Source organism: Drosophila sulfurigaster, chromosome 2L (genome assembly GCF_023558435.1).
Source record: "Drosophila sulfurigaster albostrigata strain 15112-1811.04 chromosome 2L, ASM2355843v2, whole genome shotgun sequence".
Lineage (NCBI taxonomy): Eukaryota > Metazoa > Arthropoda > Insecta > Diptera > Drosophilidae > Drosophila > Drosophila sulfurigaster.
The window spans coordinates 11,432,948-11,454,567 of record NC_084881.1 but is presented as its reverse complement, the minus strand read 5'-3'; the positions used below and the strand labels follow the sequence as shown (position 1 = coordinate 11,454,567).

The 21,620-nt window shown below is 36.9% G+C and overlaps 1 protein-coding gene across 3 annotated transcripts in view; it reads right to left on the bottom strand.

Moving 5' to 3' along the window:
- LOC133835612 (discoidin domain-containing receptor 2) overlaps positions 1–21,620 on the bottom strand; it is a 159,696-nt gene that overhangs the window by 94,927 nt on the left and 43,149 nt on the right. For all 3 annotated transcript variants that reach the window (XM_062265646.1, XM_062265628.1, XM_062265639.1), the window contains exons 2-3: positions 17,524–17,897; positions 7,250–7,355 (exon numbers count right to left, since the gene is read on the bottom strand). In XM_062265646.1, the coding sequence (XP_062121630.1) occupies positions 7,250–7,355; positions 17,524–17,845 (428 nt within the window). In that variant the 5' untranslated portion in view covers positions 17,846–17,897. The remainder of the gene's footprint in view (positions 1–7,249; positions 7,356–17,523; positions 17,898–21,620) is intronic.

Below are 21,620 nucleotides of genomic sequence, written 5' to 3'. Positions count from 1 at the left end.
GCATATACGTAAACAGCTACCAATTCGATATATGGGATGTTTTTCATATATATAATAATGCAAATTTATATTTTAGTTGGGTTCCTGTTTAGACATCAGCATTATCAAATTTTCTTTAAACATATTATCATTTAATGTGGAAGCTCTGTTGTTTCATGAAGAACATTCACTTTGCGAATACATTCTATGAACATCTATACAACAAATATGATTAACAATTTATATACCCGCTACCCATAAGGCTTTTAAAACTTAGTGCTTGTTGGAAATATATGTAAAAGGCAAAAGGAGATCCCTATAAAGTATATATATATTCTTGATCAGCTTCAACAGACTAGGCGATATATCCATGTGCGTTTGTTCGTCTATCTGTCTGTCTGTCTGTCTGACCGTATGAGCACCTAGATCTCAAAAACTATAAGAGATAGAGATATACATAACTTTTGTCCACTTTTCTATTTTCCACGCAGATACAATACTATCAAAACAATTGGGTTGCAATCGAATAAAAATTATAGAAATTATTCAACAAATACTTTTGTATGGTAAAAAACGCCTACTGTTATCGAGTCTTAGCTGCTTTGCTTGACATTCTGGTATCTTTAATATTCTTTAGTATAGTTTGAATATGGCACTATTGTAATATAAAATAATATAGTCTTTAGTATATTCTAGTATTACTGATTTGGTATATTTTAAGAGTGATACCGCATTGTTTTGTTCATAGTCAAAATGGGTAGCGGGTATCTTAAAGTCGAGCACACTAATTCTCTGGTTAAGTCACTTTTCTTCTTTACAGATGAATTCATTTGTATTTGTAATGCAATTCTGATGAATTTCTTGACTTAGCAATATTTCTAAAATATAAAATAAATTTTTCTTTTTGAACATTACGATTACTAAGTTCATCTTACACATATCCTTCTCATCTTCTATATCAATGATTATTATATCTTGTATATCTAAATTTTTTAACGTGAATTGGATTTCTTTTTAAAAATTATTATAACCAAATGCTTCTTATCTTCTTTACCAGTGATTTTTAGCTGTAATATAAATTCACTTTTTTTGCATTTCCAGGTAAGAGAGCTTTCATCTAATGCAGCACTCAGTTGACGTTGTAATTTTCTTGGAATTTTCCTGTACACACCCATACTTTGAGTCTACACAAGAGCTTGTCTACTCATCTCTATATTTGTACTCGAGTTTGTAAGAGCATAAGAATGTAAGCATCGGTATGCGAAGAAGCTGGCAGCTTGACAAAATTTTATAAGAAATAACCCAAGGTGTGCGTTTTTAATAAATGAAATTAATAAAACATGTTTTATGTGGAGACAGCATAGTTGCTGCATCGAGTTCCAAGTTCCAGGCTCCAAGTTTCCTTCAATTAAGTGGGAAGAAAATTGTTTTAAAATGGTAAAAGATGGCTATAAATTTTGTAAGAACCCAAATCAATGCCAAGGCAACATGAAATGAATGAAATAATGTGTGGCAATGAAGAAATTCAATAAAATGTTATAAATAATTCAATAAGCAAGCAAATTTATGTATTTGCCGGGTCATATTGGGGTAATCAATGTAAGAAAAATGCCAAACCGTTATCAAAGTTCGAATTGGTCGAGGCGTAGAGAGTAACATTAAATCATAAAAATTGACTCATTTGTAACATAAAAAGCACATTAACACATTACGCAGCGTGTGAACGTGAAGAGGAGTGCGAAGAGGGGGCGAAGTTTGATACTGCTGACAGCTGAAGCGAAACGAAACAGAACGAAATGAAACGAAACGAAAGCCAAGTCGAAAACGCTGGCAACGAAATCGAAATCCAATGCGCACAAGTGCCGCACAGAACTAGCAATAAGAGCAAAGCACAAGCAAAAAAGATACAGATACGCACACACACACACACACACACACACACACATAAGCGCACCCACACACACACACAGAGTGTGAGATACGGATACATGGTTCTACGCAGAGAGCAATCAATTCAAGCGTGGCAATGCGGAGATGGAGTAAAGCAAAACCAAATCAAACATTAATGCAATAAAATGGAAAACGCGTTAACAACAATTGCTTCAGTGGCCAAAAGCTGGCAGCTGGCTGAACATTTCCAGCCGTAATCAGCACGTGACGTGCCCTGCGCCTAAAAGTAGACTATGCTAAAAGCGAAAATCAATGCCACAGACAGACACTGCGACTCCACACGGGCAGACTGGCAACGATTAAGTGAGCGACAGCCACAGACAAACCAAGGAAAGCAGAAAAAAACACACACAGCTGAGTAACAATGGGAGAGAGCTGGGAGCTCAATTGGGAGTCTCCATTGGTTTAGGGCACAGGTTGATTGTGCTTGTTGTTGTAGCATAATGTGGCGTGGCAACGAGCCTGACTTTAACACAAGCCAAATGCACCGTCTAATGTGGCAATTAAGGGATGAAGTGGGGCACCCACCCACCCACTCTCTACCACTCCCTCCGCCCTCTACAAATGCGAATGTACTACGTAATGTGAGCTCTAAGCTCTTTCCAATTTGTGGAGCAGCCAGAGGCAGAGAGAGAGAGAGAGAGAGAGATAACCAGGCAAACAGCACTCAGATTCAGTTTCAGGTAGCCAACAATGGATATGATTCTGTGGCATTTTGACTAAATGTTTGCTTGGCTTAACAAATATAAAATGATGCATGCATTCACCATTCTGCAATGCTGCTAATTAACAATAAACCAGAAGCCGCAAGCCAATGGTTAACATTTGCAACAGAATACAATGACTGAAGTATGTTGTTTCAGTAACAATAGAACAGAGGAATTTGCAGAAAATAAGCCTAAATCGAACAATTTTCAAAAGTTGCATTAGATTGGAAATTCCTGACATAATTCGAAATTCGGCTTTCCTTTCAAAGTGAGTTGAGTGTATAATTAATTTATCGACATTGTGCAGCTATAGGAAAACAATGTTCGAAGGCCAAGCAAATCTCTGATATAGAATAAGAAACGAGGTCAGCAGCTAACCTTTAACTTTATCTTTTCGCACACATTTTGCAAGTTCGGTAATAGTCGACAATCGGCCAATAATTTGGCAGTTTATCAACTCGATATTGCGGCCAAAGAAAAAGCTGTCAGTCAGCGTCGCTCATACGCAGCGTTGCCCGAATCTGAGACTGTAACTGTTGCAGACATTATCTTGAGCCGACATTGACATTTGGTCGCATTCACAATCACATTCACATTCACATTGACTTTGACACTAGCCCATGGCATTAGGGGTTTCGACCCTGTCCCCAAACCTTCAATCAAGCAATCCCTCTCTCGATTTTGTTCCCCTCCCGACTTTGGCACTAACCACAAATCGAAGTTCTATTGATTGCAAAACGTTGTAAGTTTTCTGCAGAAAACAGAAAAGTTGTTCCTTGTGGTTTTTGGCTTTGGCTTTGGGTTTTTGTGCGTTGGCGCATATGAGTTGCAGCTTTCAGTTCTCATTGTCTCGAGCAACGCAGGACAATTTGCAATTGAAAATGCGTTGATTTTGATTCTATGCTGTCAATATAATGCGAAAAACAATGGGGATTCCATTTGGTGTTCCCCAAGCCAGCGAGCTATGGCATTCACAGTCGGTTCTGAGCTTGGGCCTGCCTTTGTTTCCAGTACATAAACCAAATGGGTCAATTGATTTCTGCTTATTGCATGCTAAGCTGCCATAAGATTTTACGTAGTTCACTTTTTTTTTTGGTGTGTTTCACAACCTTAGGGTGCCCCCCTTTTGGCTGTGTATTGGAAAAATGTTTGCAATTGTTTCCCCATTCACATTCTTACTCGCTGCTTCTGTTTCTGTTTCTCTCTTATGTTATGTGTATTTCCATCAGCTGCAGACGTGAAAAGTTTTTTCGGCCACTTTTTTTTTTGCTTTTGTTTCTTGGTTCGCTAATTTCTTTGGCATTTTTACTTTACGCTAGAATGAAGAAGTTTGCTTAATGGACTTATAAGTCATTTAACTTTATTAATCAGTGCCGCTTGAACGATGCCTAGCTAGTTTTTGGGTTCAAGGAACGACAATCTGCAATTGATTCGAGTTAAACTTTTGCCGAAGTCCGTTTACTTTTGATACTTTAGATTAGCATTTGATTCACTTTTTCAGGCACTTTAGAAAGCCACAAGTTCCATTTAAGTTCAATTGCCGACACAGTTTCATAACATGCGAAACATCCATAAGAAATTTGCTGTGTAGTATATTGAAACGTCCCTCGTCCATTTCTTAAATTGCTTCAATTATCAAGGCAACTGCCACAACAGGCGAAACATCAAAAGCAGTGAAATAAATTTATGTGCAGCCTACATTTAGGCAACCCGAACGTGAGTCAACCGTTCACAGCACCAGAGGGAGAGGGAGTCAGATAAATAGAAAGAGAGAGGGAGAGAGAGTGTAGGACTCAATCCCACGGCAGACTGTCGAAAATAACTCAACTGTCAAAAATTTATGCCAAACACATACGAGGCTGAAGCTCTCCAGAGCGTGAAACAGCGAGAAAATGTGCAAGTGAAATAGAAAGAAAAATAAAGAGAGCGAGAGAGAGAGAGAGGAAGCGAGGGAGTCAGAGTGAGTTTCATATTTTCATTAGAGGACATCCATCAAAATTCACGCATGAATATGGACTTTTCATGTTTCCGACACCAGGCGGCGTTCACATTGTCATTTCACAGCCAAGAAAAACGGCAAAAATAAATAAAAACCAAAGAACAACTCACACATCGAAAACCTTTTTGGGGTCTCCTACGGCTCGGCACAAATCAAGTGAATTTCTTCATTGGCTTTGACTTTGCCACGGCATGTGGCAAAGTGAAAAAAAAAATACAAGAACCAAAGTTTATTAGGTGGAAGCACCTGAAAATCATCGCGAAGGAGACGAGGTTGGTGAGTATGAAGAAGAAAACAACTAGAGCTCAAACTAAAATAGGCAAAGAGTTTCTGGTCACGTAAGGCTCATAAAGAATGCTTCAATGGCATCATTTGCAGTGTGGCAGCCTTTTGTTTTACTTGCTTATTTGCTGTTATTTTTTTTTTTTTTTTTTTTGTTTGGTGGCCAAAAACTAGGCTACGCTAATAAGTTGGCTTTCCATCCTTGGCAAGTGGCCCGAATGCAGACCGTAAATCGCAAATCGTGCAAAGTTGACTTTAAAAAGAGCCAAACACAAGAGCACAAGAACAAGAAACAACACACATAAAGAAATTGTTGCTTTAACCCCTTCAATAAGGCAACGACGCTTCCCATTTATCATTCGTTGAACGCGCCTCTCTCTGCGCTTCTCAAGATTCGCGTACCCTTGTTGCTCGCTTGTCCTGTCGCCTTGGCAACCTTTTCATTTGTAATAAAATTCATATGACTTTGGCGCATGTTTAACGTAAAACTGCCCGCATTCCTCCGCATGTGTCCCCCGTTCTCCAGACTTTTTGGGCATCATTAGGCCTGGGCACGCACATTCTGAAGTCAACTGAGTTCCGTCCCTTCGCCCACTTTATAGAGAGTGGGACCTGGAGCGGGATGCCACATGCAAAACGCCATGTGTGACATTTTTACTACCAAACATTTGTTAGCGCACCGTAGACTTTGCCTGCTGCCCCCCTTTCTTATTTGTTGTATTTTGTTGGTAGGGAACCTTGTAGTCAACACGTACCAAGGCACCATCAGCGTCATCCTCATCCACATCCACATCCACATTTGGGGTCTTGTTGTTGGCATCGTCGGCTGTCGACTGTCGGCTGTCGCTGGTCGTTTTTCTGTTGAGTTTGCATAATTTTATTGCTTTTCTTTTATTTTTATGCGCTTTGCTTTAGCTACGGATTCGCCGCCTCCCCAGCGACATTGACATTATAATCAATATTTTTGTTACTTCACTCATATACTTGTTTTGTATAGCGATTGCTTACGATTTTGTTGCCCGTCTGTGTGTAACTCATTAAATTAGTGGGGTTGACCTTCCCAAATAATTATATAGAGTGGGAGCGAGAGAACGTGCATCTCTGCATGCTTGACTTCAAATTATGGTAATTAAAGAATATATTAAAAATGACAGAGATAAGTCCATCATTCATATTTGATATATGTGATTGTTGTGCCTTCAATTACAACTATTATCACTTCCTTTTCTCCAGACATTATTTCTTAGGCTAAAAAGTAAAGTTTTTGCATTTTATAGTTTGTTTTGTATCCGACGAACTTTGACAAGTTATTTTCGCTTGACATTTGTGGGCTTGTTTTAGGGTTTGTTTTTTGTTTTGTAACGTCCATTTAGAATTGTTTGCGCAAATGATTTTAGTGCGTCGTAAAAATGTTTATTCTTATGTGAGGGGTTTATTACAGAACTTATATGCCGTGATCTCAGAGCTTTTGTTGGGTTGGGGATCAAAATGGGCATTTCGAAATAATTACCAGAGAATTTCCTTTTTTATTTCATTTGATGACCGCGAATTTGTCATTTCTGTGTGTGCGAGTCCACAAGATAAATCAGCAAATGTTTTTGGGCAAACTTCACAACAGCACAAATAAATGTCAGCAAAATATAAAGCGGTCATAAGTTGTATCATTATTCTACATAATTTACATACGACTGCGTATGTGTGTGAGTGTGAGTATTGTGCGTGTCTTTATGTGTGTGTGAATTTTAATTTATGTGATTTGAGTGTTTGCCTTGTTTCTGGCATAAATGACATAAAGGCATTTAAACACGCCATAAAATAATTCATAATCATTTTCATGTACACAGGAAACACAGCATTTTCCTTCTATCCTCTCCCCTCTCTAACCATGTCTCATCCTAGTCTGTCCCCTCCTGCTCATGCTTTTTCTCCTGCTCATCAATGTAACCATTTTTATGTGGCAGATTTTAATGCATGTTTGTTGTTTATCATTTCGAGTTTACACACATAACATGTGCTTTGGCTTTTGCTTATTTAAATCATGTATAACCCAAGGGTAAGTACTGCGAACAAAGCCACAAAGTTGCCTGATGTAATTGCAATTTTGTCGTTTGCTGACTAGATTATTATAAATAATAATTGCATTTAACAAAATGTTCTTTGCAGCTTCACTCACAGGTCAAAGTGATTTAAGTAATTGAAGATTATTCAATTTCATATTTATGTGGAGATTAAAGTTCGCAGCATTTTTGATTGCTTTGAATTATTTATGACATATTTTGATAGTACTCAATTGATTTTCACACTTTACGAACTAAAATTAATTATATCTCACCTGGCATGCTGAGGTCCCACATTACCCATATCGTGAGCTGAACTCGCCGTTATCTGAAAATCCGCAATGGCACCGGATTCCATGCCCAACGCCTGTTTGCAGGTGCCTGGAAAATACAAATGATATTATTTGGATGCGATTGAGCAATGATACTGTACAATCATTAATTATAGCTGGCTATTCCTATACTACATCTCTTTTGAACTCTCTCTCTATCTCTCCTCGCTCTCTAATTATATATGTTAATTAATTACATGATGCATTTTTGCCTGCAGCCGCGTTGCATAACGAGCGGAGAGCTAAAATTTCCAGGCCAACACGCCCACAGAATCTGGCAACTGACACTTGAAAAATGGCACCTAATTAAAATGAAATATGTGGAAATATTATACAAAATAACATAAGCATATGGTAAGTATAATTTCATAGCGGATGGGAGCGATGGAGAGCTTAATTCAGGAATCAAATTAAAACAAATCAAAAATGCTATGCAAGAGAATTTCTCACCTGTCAAGCGAGGGCATAAATTAATTAAGCGCAAAACAAAGCAAATCAAATTACAAACAGAGGGAAAGAAGATACAATCAGAGGCAGTCACAGACACTGACAGACTCAATTTTCCCTCGAATCTGTGACTGGGACAGGAGAATGCATGAAAAGCGCAATTATCATTTGGGCTCCACTTGTCGAATGGACGAACGAACGAATGGAGCAGCTGACGCTTCAAATGAAATTCCACTCAAGCGGCCGGCGGCCCCCAAGAGACCGCGAAAGGGTCATGAATAGGTCGTTGAGACGCCGTCATCAGCATCATCAACATCAGCATCCATTCTCTTAATGTTTCTCTCTCGCCCTCTCTTTCTTTCTCTTGGTCTCTCTCTGTTGCTCAACAGATGCTGCTGCCGTTGTTCTCGGCAGCTCCAACCAGGCAACACACAAATATCAACAATATTATCATTCAGTGAATAATTAGATGCAATCAGTCAACGCTTAAGCACCATAAGTCAAAGCCAGCTGAGCCAAGGCAGGAAACTACTCTACTAGACAAAGGTCAGGCTCTGCCTTTGACTCTGACTCTATTCTTTAAGCATCCATTCGTGCTTAACTCTAACCAGAGAGTGTTTTTCTCTCTCTCTCTCTCTCTCTCTCTCATCCCTATCTCAGCATCTGCAGTCATAGATACTTTTACATCTTGTCGCAGTTTCAGTTAACTTGCAACACTGTAAGCACAACTCTTAACTTTTCGTTGGTCTCAGTTTTTCTTTTTATTTTTTTACTTACTTCATGCACGTCTTGATGAATGGGCAATCAGTAAAGTTGATGGGAGAACACAGTTGGAATATTTTAACTTGAGCCACTTGCAACACTTTTAAATACATTTAAACTAAGAGCTTGCAGCTCTTTCATTTGCAATAAATTTATTTAGTTTTTTTATTTGAATGCTTACTGTTTGAAGTAAGCTCAAATATTTTCAGCTTATATATCACAACAAAACTAACAAAATAAATGTAATTTATATAATTCTATTCAATCTCCATCACAGATACTACAAAATCTGGTAACTGTTAAAAACGAATTAAAATAATTCAATTGCTTGCTTAAAAATGGAGAAAAACTTCGAGCTTGCAGATTTTTTCCTGCCTTTTCTTTTTATAGCTATAATTTTGAAGCTAGTACAGACAATATTAATTAAAGGTTTTATGGGCAAAATGGATTATAGTTGCTTTGGCTAACAATTTGGTATATTTTGCACTCTTTAAGAGTGTAACATTGTTTCAATATACCAAATATTACCTTTGGTATATTTAATTTGCTTTGCTTTCTTAAAAAATGTAGCTGTAGCTTTCTCACTTGTTTTTACTCTATTTTATAATTTACGAAGTATTCACGTAACATATAGTAACCGTTAATTACTAACTCTAGCAGATACTATATACTGCGAACACTTTTAAATACATTTATAAATAACTGTTGATAACTATTCAAACTTCTTGTACTTCCCCGGTTTCTGTCTTCACTCGCTACACTTTCCTGACCATCTCAGTGCACTCTCAAAACTCATTTAGCCAAAACGCAATTGCTTAATTATCTACAGACAGCAGAACTTTGCCCAGTGCTCGTAAATTGTTGTAATCATTCAAGACAAGACTTCCTCCCCGCTTCGCCTTGGAACCGCCTACCCGAAGAGTTGGTAATATTTACATTACTCTCTGACATATTGCTGCTCATAAATAATTTTTAATTATTGGAAATAAAGAAGAAAACAAAACTATGTGAAGAAAACTGTTGACTGTTGCTTAGTTTGCTCTCTGATCGATGATTGCCACGATGTTTTTCTAGCTTTTTCCCCAATATACTCTGTGGGTAATCAATTATGACACGAAGAGCTTAACCTCCGCTATCCTCAGATAAATGAAAAACTGATGATTATTTTGCAAGAGACACAGAGAGAGAGAGAGAGAGAGAGAGATGTTGAAACTATGCCAAATCAATTGGCAATTGGTTGGGAAATGGAGAAACGCTTTTATTTACAGCCATAAACAAAGAAAACGAAACGAGATGAGATGAGTTGAGTTGAGTTGCGTTGAGGACGCGGCATGTGGCAAAAAACTACGCGTATTTTGCGCAACTCTGATGGCAAAATGCAAAAACTACAAAGTGAAAAGTAAACAACGCGAGGCGCAAACAACAAACGCTGTTGTCGGTGTTGTTGTCGGTTGTTGGTAAAGTTTTGCACAAAATAAATTGCACAAAATTTAATTAACTGCACTTGAGTGCGTGGCTGGCTATGTCCGCTGCAGTGTTTTCCAACTCATGTGTTGGTTGTTGCTTTTGCTGTTGCGATAATCATAATTCAAAGTTCTTTGGGCAACAACAACAACAACAACAACAAACAAACACCGCGCAACTTTATGAAATTGAAAATTGCACAAATTTTACAGTTCAATAGGAGGTAAAGTGCTTCTGCATGCGATACAAAAGCGAGGGCTTTAGGGGGGTTAAGACTGGCTGCCTTTGTAATGTGCAAAATGTAAGCAAACATTTCAGATACACTTGAGATTGCACACGGGAAAGACAACGTTGTTGTGGAGAGATTTAGTCGAGAACTTAATTAGTATAGATCATTGAGCAATGTGTTGCCATGTTGCCAACTGCGGTATAATGAACTAATGAATTGCATACAAACCCACAGATAGACAGACAAGTAAATCATCAGCCAAATTATTGAATTGCTTTATCGATTTGAGTAGATGCTGCAATTATGCATTTTGTGTTATTATGTGATAATTTTGTGTACGTTATATGAACACGATTATTGCATTTTACTATTTGCAGCTTATAATGTTGAATGGCAAAATATTTGCTTTGTACGTAAACTTCATATTTTTGGTAAAAGTAAATATAAAATTACTAAGCGGAAATATTAATATTGAATCTAAAAAATATTGGTATTAGTTTAATTCAAATGAAAATAATTTTACATTTCAAAAATGTTTGTTAATGACAACAAGTTGTATTTAAATGGAAACATAATAATATTGATATGATAAAGCAGAAGTAAATAAAATATTGTCAAGGAATAGTTTTCATATACGTTCAAAATATCTGTTTGTTCTTAAAAGCAATTTGTTATCATTAAAAATTTGCATTACAAATATTTCCAAGTTTAAAAAATGTGTTCATTTGTAATAAAAGTGTGTCAAATAAATTTAATCGCAAATATTAATACATTTTTAAAATATTTTTTTAGAAACATTTAAAAGAGTGTGTATTTTAAGAAGTAAGTGAAATTAAAGAGAATGTTAAAACAAATATTACACATAAGCTACATACTATAATATTAAATGCAAAGGAAAACAAGTGAGTTTGTTGTAAACTTTGTATAAAATTAATAACGAATGTTGGCAGTGCATTTTGTAGTCGGCTTTGCTCGCTCAACAGAGCTTATGTTGCATTGTTTGAGTTGTGGAGCGGCTCAAAGAACGCGCCGAAAAGTTTTGAAGCAGGCAAAAGCCGCGTGGAAACCGCGCACAAACCGCGCGCGAAACGCGTTCAATGAGGCGTATCTGCTGCCAGCACTCATAAACAACGAAAGCAACAAGGCGTGCTTTATGAGCGCAAACCCCAACACCACCAACAACAACAACAGCAACAGCAATAACAAGAAAAACAACACCCAGAGTTGTAGAACTTTTGGCCATGCTTCGTTAGGGTTGAAAGTGAGCGAGAGATTTGTGTTAAACAATTTACGCACACGTTTTAATTGGGTTTCAGAAAGCAAAAGTATTCAACGGATACTGCAACGTATCGGACGGATGTTGCATCCATAAACAAAAGACTGCAATGCGCTGATTAATTGTTGGTTGTAAGTAGTCAGCCAAACAAATACAGAACGCACAACATCGAAAAGCGAAGCGAACACAAAAACGAGCTGTGGAAATGGAAATGAACGTGACAAACATCTAACACGCAACATTAAACATAGCAACGAGCAAAACATTAGATACAAATGTATCTGCGATATGTGCGAGTGTGTTCGTAATGCAAGCCAAGATATGGCTATAAATTAACATAATTTATAAGCAAAGTATCTTAAATGCATGTCACCACATTTCGAACATTCACTTTTACGCTCTATCGCAGCCAACATAAATCGCAGCCAGCCCCAAAGAGAAGACCACAACACATTCAGAGTCAAAGACGCAGACGAAGACGAAGTCGGCGAGGTAACAGGAAAGAAACTAAGGAAAATAAAACACAACTATAACCCGAAAAAAAGAAAAATAAAAACAAAAACAAAACATGTTCCATGTGTCGCGGTCTCCTTGTCTCTCTCCTAATCGTCGCCAAGTTATCAGGCCTTAATTTATCGACTGACCATGCGAAATGCTGCGACTCTTGTGCCCTGTTTTGTTGTGGGTGACTCCGTATCCCCCCTATTCCACTTATCCAACAGACCTCTGCTCCTTTTCTGGGCGCTAAGCTATTAATTGTTATTTAATTTTTTCCACACCGACATGGCTGTCAGTTGTCGATTCACTTCTTATCGCTGCTCTGCTATCGGAGTGCAGCTGCAGGTCTGCAAACTACAGCCAAGACTCTCCCTAGCCATGCTTAGCTGTCAAAATATTCATGTGTATCGCAAGATCTCTGTATAGCCAGGCAAAAATATATCGCAAAAAGCTTGTCGTGTTTATTTTAGCTAAGCAGCCACAGAAGCCACGCAACTAACTACAAGAGTTGCACTTCGGTTTGGTGGGAAATAAAATAAATCTACAGCCTAGAGCATTAAATATCACAGCTAAGAGTCTCAACTAAGTGACGAGAAGTTTCAGGTTTTTTTTATATTATAATATTATTTTTTTAGGTAAATTATAGTTATTAAATAATATTATATCTATTAAATAGTTTCAATAAGTGTTCAATAAAATTTTCTATTATTATTTGTAGTTCTTATTATTTAATTACTATTCCTTTTATAGAACGAATTACGAATTTCAGCTTTTAATGTAACTTTCCTTGCCTTTTCTCGTTTTTGTATATCAATTAAGCATTATTTGTTATGTGTTTAATATTTTTTTATGATAATTAATACATTTTTTATTCAATATTCTGTTTGAACTATAGTTTGAAATATACGCCTTTTTAATGAAGCTTTACAAATTTCTCTATTACCACTTTATTAACTTTATAAACTCTTAATTTTGTTGTGGTATTGATATCTTTATATATTTATTATACTATTTTTTATATTCTTATATATTTATTAACATTTAATTTAGGTAAATTAAGATTTTAGTTATAAATATTTATGTTTCCTCCTCTTAAAATAGGTAACTAATTAGTTTTGGAATTTATTAAAACTTTTCAGAAGTATAAACTCATTAATTGCTATTTTTATTTTAATATATAATGGCTGTCATTTAGCGCTTTATTGTTGCTACTTTTAATTTGCGAAAACATTTAAGAGTTTTATTCTTTTCGCTTTGGGACAAACTACCTATAAGATTGCATATTTTTGCCATAACTTCCGCTAAATGCCCCCACAAGTTGTTGCAAGTGCCACATTTTCGCCTGCAGTTATGCCGCTTGACTGTCGCCTCCCTGGTTGCCTCTCTCACCCTCTCCCTCTCCATCACCATCTCGCATTTTGCAGTTTAGTGTGCAGTTTAGTTTTGATTGCCACCGTCGCGCGCGTTGCACGTTGCACGTTGGTGGCTGCATTTTACACAGCGCATAAATATTACTGCATTGGCGTCTTGCAGTTAGTTGCCTCGCAGTAGTAGTAAAGTGGCTAGTGGGGCAAATTACATGGATTTCAGCATGCAGCATTCAACATTTGACTGCCTTGGCGTTTTGTTTATCGCATTTGGCCACTGTTTTAGGCCGTTATATCGCTGCCACACAGATGCCAAGATGCCAAGCGACAACGGACAACGGACAACCGACAAGCGACCAGCGACAACATCTAAAACCCAATCTATATCAGGTTTTTCTTTCTGTTTCTACTCGTATGTTGAAAGTGGGTTTATATTTGAAATTGCTGTTGTTGTTACTGTATTAAGAGATGCCGTCGTTGCGGCGTGTGTGGGATTTTCTTAGCCTGGCGATTATAAGTCACCCATCTGAGAGGCTAGAAAGTAAAAGTGCGCTTGGGTGTATTGTATATTGTGTAAATGGGCTATGAAGCTGGGGCTGGCCAAGCAATTAATTCGGAAATTGCTTTTAGAGAGTTTAGAGCACTCGAAATTGTCTGTTAGTTGGGTGCGTTTCCAAAGCGTTTTCAGTGCCACAAATTGTTGCACGAAGCGATTGAGTTCGACGGTTTACCAAATCAATTTGCATACGACAATTTGTACACTTGCTTAAATCCTATTAAATAGTCATAATTACAAATGTCTATTACATTATTTAAGAAGAAATTCGTTAAATATTTGTATTTTGACTGAAATATTTCAATATTTCTTTCCACAACTTTTTTGAACTCATCTATGAAGTGCTATATAAATTTGGTATATATTAAGAGTAATACTTTTTTTGCTTTTATTTAAAACGGGTAGCGAGCATCTGACAGTCGAGCACACTCGAGTGTAGCTTTCTTACTTTTTCGAACTCAGCTATAATTAAAATAAAAGTAATTGTATTTGGTTTAAAATAAATTTGTATTCTACTGTGCATTTACAAAATATAATTTCCTTGTGTATTCTTGTTGTTATTTGGGTATTAAATTCATTCCTCTTTACAATTTTATAAGCTCCTCATTAATTGAATTTTGTTTTCATTAAAATGCAATTTTAGTTTCCTATCTAACTACATAATCTTTTTCTAATTTGCATTTGCTTTGCAAAAAGTATTTTATGTCAATATGTTTATTGATTATCAATTAAGTAAAATGAATATTTTTAAACTGAGCATACATTTTTGAAACAAATTTGGTAATTGGCTTAAATTATATTATTTGCATTTATCAAATAAAAATTCGTTATGTCATCGAATTCTATTTAAAATATTAAATGATTTCGCTTTAACCTAATTGAATAAATTCAAAAACAAATTTGCCTAAATCAATCACTTTTAGTTTGTTATCATCGAATAGTCTATTTAGTATTTTGTATTCAGAGATAACCGTTTGTCTGACCTCGAACTCTCGAACTGTGTTAACGGCTGTTCATATTTCACAGAGGCAGTCAAAACGCCATGCATACAATAAGTTATCAATGCACCACTTTTCAACAGAGCACTCCATTTCAATGCCAATTTATACAGGCATTTAAAAAGGCAAAAAACAAGAGCGACGACAACGGCAACGGCATCTGTTTCGGGCAACGGCAACGGCAACGGCAACGCTTTAACATTATCAATTTAAATATAGATGCTATTTGTAAATGTGGAGGGGTAATTTTTTATTTGCTCGCCGCGAAGCAATTCGAAGCAACATTTCAACGCGCCTACGGTCAAAATGAAATATGTTGGACATGCAGATATTTACGCATTTAAATAAATACTCTGCTGCAGATACAGATACAGAAACAGATTCGTATTCGTATTCGTATTGGAATTCGGATTCGGAATCGTAATCGAGCAAAACCAGCCAATCGACAGACGAACGGCCAGACAGACAGACAACAAAACGACAGAGCGACAACATGATTTTCATTCAGCTTCATTCGTTTCCTGCTACTGACCTGGCCTGGTTATGCTCTTGACTGGGATATATTGGTTATGATATGAGGTTTGGCTGTATTGGAAAATGATATTAAAATACTAAACTATAAAATATAATACAATAAGGTTTATAGTTTAGTATTTTAATATACTATTATATTTTATATTATATACTATATACTATATACTATATACTATATACTATATACTATATATATATACTCTATACTATATACTATATACTATATATATATAGTCTATACTATATACTATATACTATATTATTTACTGAGTGTATCTCAATATTCGATAATCCTTTTATGCTTTTTGTCTTTGGGATTTGCAAACAAGTTGCTCGCTAACGAGCCAGAGGCCCACAACGAGATAATTTGTTATGCTCGGCAGCAAGAACAATGCGGGGTAAAGAAACAATTCCAGTCAGCCAGCCAGCCAGCCAGCTGTGATGGACGCGACCACACACGTGAGCTAAGGGAGCCATCGTCCAACAACTGGCAACCGAAGAAACCGTGGCAACTGAGGCAACTGAGGCAACCGCCAAACGGCAACTGGCAACCGCCAAGACGGAGCCAATCAGCAATGGTAATGAGCAGCGTCCAAGTTTAAGAGCAAGTCCAAGTCGATGTCCGAGTTGAAGATTGGAGGCAGACGCAATCTATCAAAAGCACCGCTGAGCTTTCGATTTGTGTGCGCTGGCCATCTCAGCACCTAGCTATGAGTAATACATATATCTGCCCCTTAATCTCCCTCCACTCACTCTCTATCTCTCTCTAGTTTAGGCCTAGTTCTTGGCTCATGTTTATTAATGACGTCGTCGTCGACGTCGTCGCATCCTGGCATTTTGCCTAAATTTCTGTAATTGGTTGTGGTTGAGTGCGTGACGGTTAGGATGTGGATATGGAAGCTTCTGCTTAGCAGTTATTAGTTACGGTTTGTGTTATTGGGATACTCTCGAGGACCAAGATATGTGTGTGTTTCGGTGTGTGTGTGTGTGTGTGTGTGTGTATAGATCGTGCCTCATTGCGCGCCCGTACCTTTGCGGTTGATTGATTTTCATGTTGATTGCCGAATGCAAATGCAAATTTGTGGACTCAGCCTCAAGTTATAGTCCACCCTCGACTATTTAGTGGCTGCAGCCCCGAACTGTTGCATCAGATGCATTGAAGCTGAACGAGCTCAGCTTTGAAATGGCTGGGGAGGGGGCAGAAGTGGGTGCTACCTTTTAGGGTCTCGAACCTGGGCTCTCTTGAGTTCTACATACACACATTTGGAAGTGCATTGAAGCATTATAAATAAGTACTCATGTGAATATCTGATATCATGTTCATGTCGTATACATTTATTTCATTTTTCGTTTTTCATTTTTTCATTTTTTTTGCTTTTTACTGATATTTTAAACCTTCCAACTAAGTAGAGCAAACAAATTCGATTCCGATTGGCTTTGTTACATATGCACAAAACATTTTCCATAATAATTCTTTGTACCTTTTTTTCCAGCAATTTTATTTATACATATACATATACATATATTTTTTGCCTTGTTGCGAGTGTGCTTACGAGTGTGTGTGTGTGTGTGTGTGTTATCGAAATAAAAATGCATAACTTTTATGTCATGGGAACTGAACATACGGTATTTTTGTTCAATGACCATGGGAGAAGGTAGGCTAACATGAAAAGGATCGCTTGGAAAAGCGGGAGAGGAGTGTGGGGGGTGGAACTGAAGTTGGCCAAAACAGTTAAATTGTTTATCAATGTGGAAGTTTCATGCGGTACATAAAAAATGCGCATATCTGAATGAATATTTAATGCACAAATGTGAAATAAATCGTTTTAGATTTCATTTGCAAAATTCGCACTCAATAGTAAAGCGTAATATTAGCCTGTACTTGATTTAATACAATTTAATATTATTAATTTAATGACAAGTGCAAAGGTAATTCAACACTTTGTAAGCATTTGCCACTCAATAGAAATGTTGGCAAAGATTACTTGCACTTTTGTTTACAATAAATTATATGAAATTTCAACCACTCTCGCTCTCTTTAATACTTTGTGCATGATTTTCAATATCGTTTTACTTGATAACTTACCAATTTCCAATGCTGTCATGCCTCCAGCTGGGCTCGCTGTGTTGCCAACAGCTGCTGTTGCTGATGTTGTTCCTCTGGTGGATTCGGTCAATAGAATCAGAGCCAATGTCAGCCAGTATAAAGTTTTATGGTTATTAACACGAATGCGGCAATAACTTTTTAAATAATTTCTTCTTGCCAAGTGCCAGCAGCTGTGATCGAGGTGATTTCCATGGCAATCAATAGACAAATATTGCTGATGTTGCCTACGCTTCGAATGGCCCGAATGCAATTGCCGTAATTTTATTGTAGGCATTTTGAGTTTTATTTCATTCACACGCATTTCGAAGGGAAATCATCCAAAAAATTCTGTTCTCACATTTTACATTTAGCGCCTGCAATGATAGAAGAATGCCAAAAAGGAGAATTGTTGATAAATTGAGCATAATTTGCAAGACATTTTTTAAATTTTCGCTACTTAATTGGCGTGGTTTAAAGCATGCCGAGAGTGTCAAAAGGGCTGTCAGGAGAGTCAGCAAAGTCAGCGCAGAGACAGACACACAAGACAGACAGTCAGTCAGTCAGTCAGCGAGGCAGGCACAGTTTGTGCTTCCTCTGTGCCCTCTAAATACATCATTGTCAGCAAATTAATGTGACGTGACCTTGCAAACTGTCGCGTTTTTTGTCACATGACAGCAAGTCATGTGGCAGTTGCCGCCAGTTGGCTGCCAGTTGATGGCAACGTTGCGCAGTTCCTCGATGCCACGATTTGCTGAGCACAGAGCCCAAGTGAAATTTATGTAAAATGTCAGACACACAGAGCGCCTAACACAATCCCCCTCCACCGCCGCCCATACCCCATACTCCTTCCTCCTTTTGCTCACTTTGCGACATGCCAAAACGTGTCAAAATACAAAAATATAAACAGCGCGAAAAACTGTACGAAAATGCCGCCCAGAGACAAGAAACGAGGCGGCTTTTTACTCAGCCGGAAATGCGACAACTACAACAAAAGCAACTAAAGGAGAGATTGCCCAAATTCAAGCTTGTCTCTGGATTTAAGCGGGTAGAATAAAGTTGGCCAAAAACTTTAAGCGATTTATAGTACAGAGTCAAAATGAAGCGTAAAAATAAACTGATTTAAGCTATGAATGTAAAATTGTTATATGGTAGTATTATTATTAACTTTGGCTCATATTATACAACAGATAATTACAAAAATAAAACAAAATAATAATAATGTTGATTGATTACCTATGTATGTATGTATATATAATATTTTGCATAAATGATTAAGTTAATAGAGATGAAAAAATTTATAAAAACTGTCTTTTATTTTGTATTTATATAAATGTTTGAGAATAGATGAAATTATACTTCACAATCTGGTATATTTTCTGCTTAATGGTACATTTACACCTTATTAGTATATTAATAAGCCAAACATAGCCATTGGTATATTTTGCCATATATATACTTTAAACCTAATAGTATGTCTATATGCCACATACATATAACCATCGGTATATTTCAGTAGTTCAATATACCAATGATTTGGTATATTTTTAATTATGAAGCCGCTATAATTTTGTTGTTGTTGAATGGTCGAGTCTTTCTTACTTGTATAAATTGCTTTAATTCTTTGATTACTAAGTTTATTGAAATGCAATGAATATAACTTTATATGAAATCTTTTAAAATATAACATAGCAACATAATGTGTAATATCTTTTGAAAGAGCGCGCATATTTTCATTTACTGTTGCCATCTGTATTTAAAGCACTTTTCAATTTCCATCACGATAGTTTCCATACTATACTCTATAATGTTCGCCATTTTGCAACGTCTATGCAGAAAGTGTCTCGCAAAAAGATCAAAAGCGAGCAAACACAAAGAAAATTTCACAGGCAGGCGGCAAATGCCGACGCGAATTCATTCGAGCAATTAATAAAATGCAAAAGAAAAGCAAAGTAACACAAAAAAAAAACAAGGAAAGGAAAAGAAAAAAACTAAAATGAAGAAAACTAAACGACAAACGTTGAGGCCGTTTTGTGGCTGATGCCAATGGGATCTCTCTGTGGAATGGTTATGGGGATGGGATCTCGCTGGTGTTCACAAGAAGATGGAGAGCGTGAGATGCAGCGACTGGGGACTGGGGAGTTTAGTGGAGTGGAGTGGAGTGGAGAGTGGAAAACTGGCGCCCACACTTCCTTTCATATGCGAAATGAAAAATTTTACGCCAACTTGACAGTGGAAGTGGCAGCAAAGTTGCAAATGTGCCTTGTTGTTGTCGCGCTCATTGTTGTAGTTGCTGTTGTCGCTGTTCGTATTGTTGTTGCTGTTGTTGTTGTTGTCGTCGGCGGCACAGTCCCAAATAAAAGGCATAAAATTTAGCAGCCGCCACTTGAACACTACGGAGAGTCGCATAGTTTTTATGGCCATGGGTCGGCCTTTTAATGCGCTCCGCTCCAAGTAAACCCCCCGCTTTCCCCCTTGCTATCAACCTTGCACAGTTGTCGCAATTGCAGTGAACAAACAGCAGCTGCTTCGTTTAGTTTGGTTTGGTTTGGTTTGGCTTAGGTTCAGCATGGGTCTCTAGTACAACTACAACTGGTACTATGCACTGCCAGTGGCACCGTTTCTTCGGTAGCTGCAGTCAAATGCAAATTTTTTATGTGACGAAAGCAACAAAAAAATTGTGGAAAAAGAAAAACAAAAAAGAAAAACAAATGCAAGCGCGTGGAAAGAGGCATCGTTTTCCAAGTGTCGCGTACTATAAACGAACAACGTGAGACTTTTGGATCAGTCTTTATAATTTTCATATATTTTCCATTATATGATTTATGGGTGTCGACTATGAATAGTTGACATTGCATAAGTAACTTTGGCTTAACTAAAATCAAAATACTTTAATAACTCAATACATTAAATATATATTATACATTCAAAATTAGCAGTTTCGGAAAATGAAATCTTGATATATTTAAATATAGAAAAAAATTATGATATTTGACGAAAATATATATTTAAAATTAAAGTAAATTTAATAAACATAATATAATTCAAATCAAACAAATTTCAGTTTGTGAACTCTGAATATATTTAAATATCTAATCAAAATACTGTGACAAAAATACTGTAGTATTTTCAGTATTTATTACAATTGGCAATTATGTGCAATTATACTATAATATTTATTTGACAATTTTCTATCATTTAATGCTAAGTTTTGTCGGGTATAAATTGAAATTTATAATATTAAATTAAATTAAATTTATTTTTTTTTTTTTACTTTTGTGCAGTTGTCCCGATTGTAAACACATACAATTAGATAATTAACAAATTAATATAAATTACTGAAGTAGTTTGTTTGCTTGAAGATGAAATTAAAATCTATTTTTATTGATATGAAAAATATTAATATTAAAGAAAATCATATACAATTTAAGCAAAACATTTATTTGAATTGCTTAATAGCAGCAATTCTCAAAAAGTATTAAGCTGCTTATCTTAAAAGCTGCAAGCATTAAGATTCCAACTTGGTGTCACTTTAATTCAATGCAACTCTCTTGGGTTCAATGTAATTTATGTTGCTCCATGATTGCTAATGATACTTCATTGTTCTCGCATTCATATTTTGAATCGGAACGGCAAGCATTTAGTAGAGACTTCAACCACAAGGGATATCGGACAACAAATGCTACCAAAAAAGCTCTGCATAAAATGCAGCTAGCCGGAGGCTAGACAGCAGAGGCGGAGATGGAGATGGAGGCGGAGATGGAGACGGAGACAGTTGGTATTGCGGAGTGTCAACAGTAGCAGGCAGCCACCACAATAACCCACAGCCTAAGGACAAGAACTGCCGCTTCAGTTGAGTTGAGTTCAGTTCAGCATTCAGCATTCAGTTTTCAGTTTCAGCTGCAGCAACAGCTCCAATCTGAGCGCCCAACTCCCTCTTTGTGAGTACGCTGATAACGTGGACCATTAACACCCGACACCCGCAAACAATAACCAAGTCGAAAATTAATTGAAGCCAGCGCCGCAGACGGTTTCTGGCAGGCGTTGGACCGCAAGTTGCCCAGTTTCCCCCTCTCTCTCTCTCACTCTCTGCCACTGTG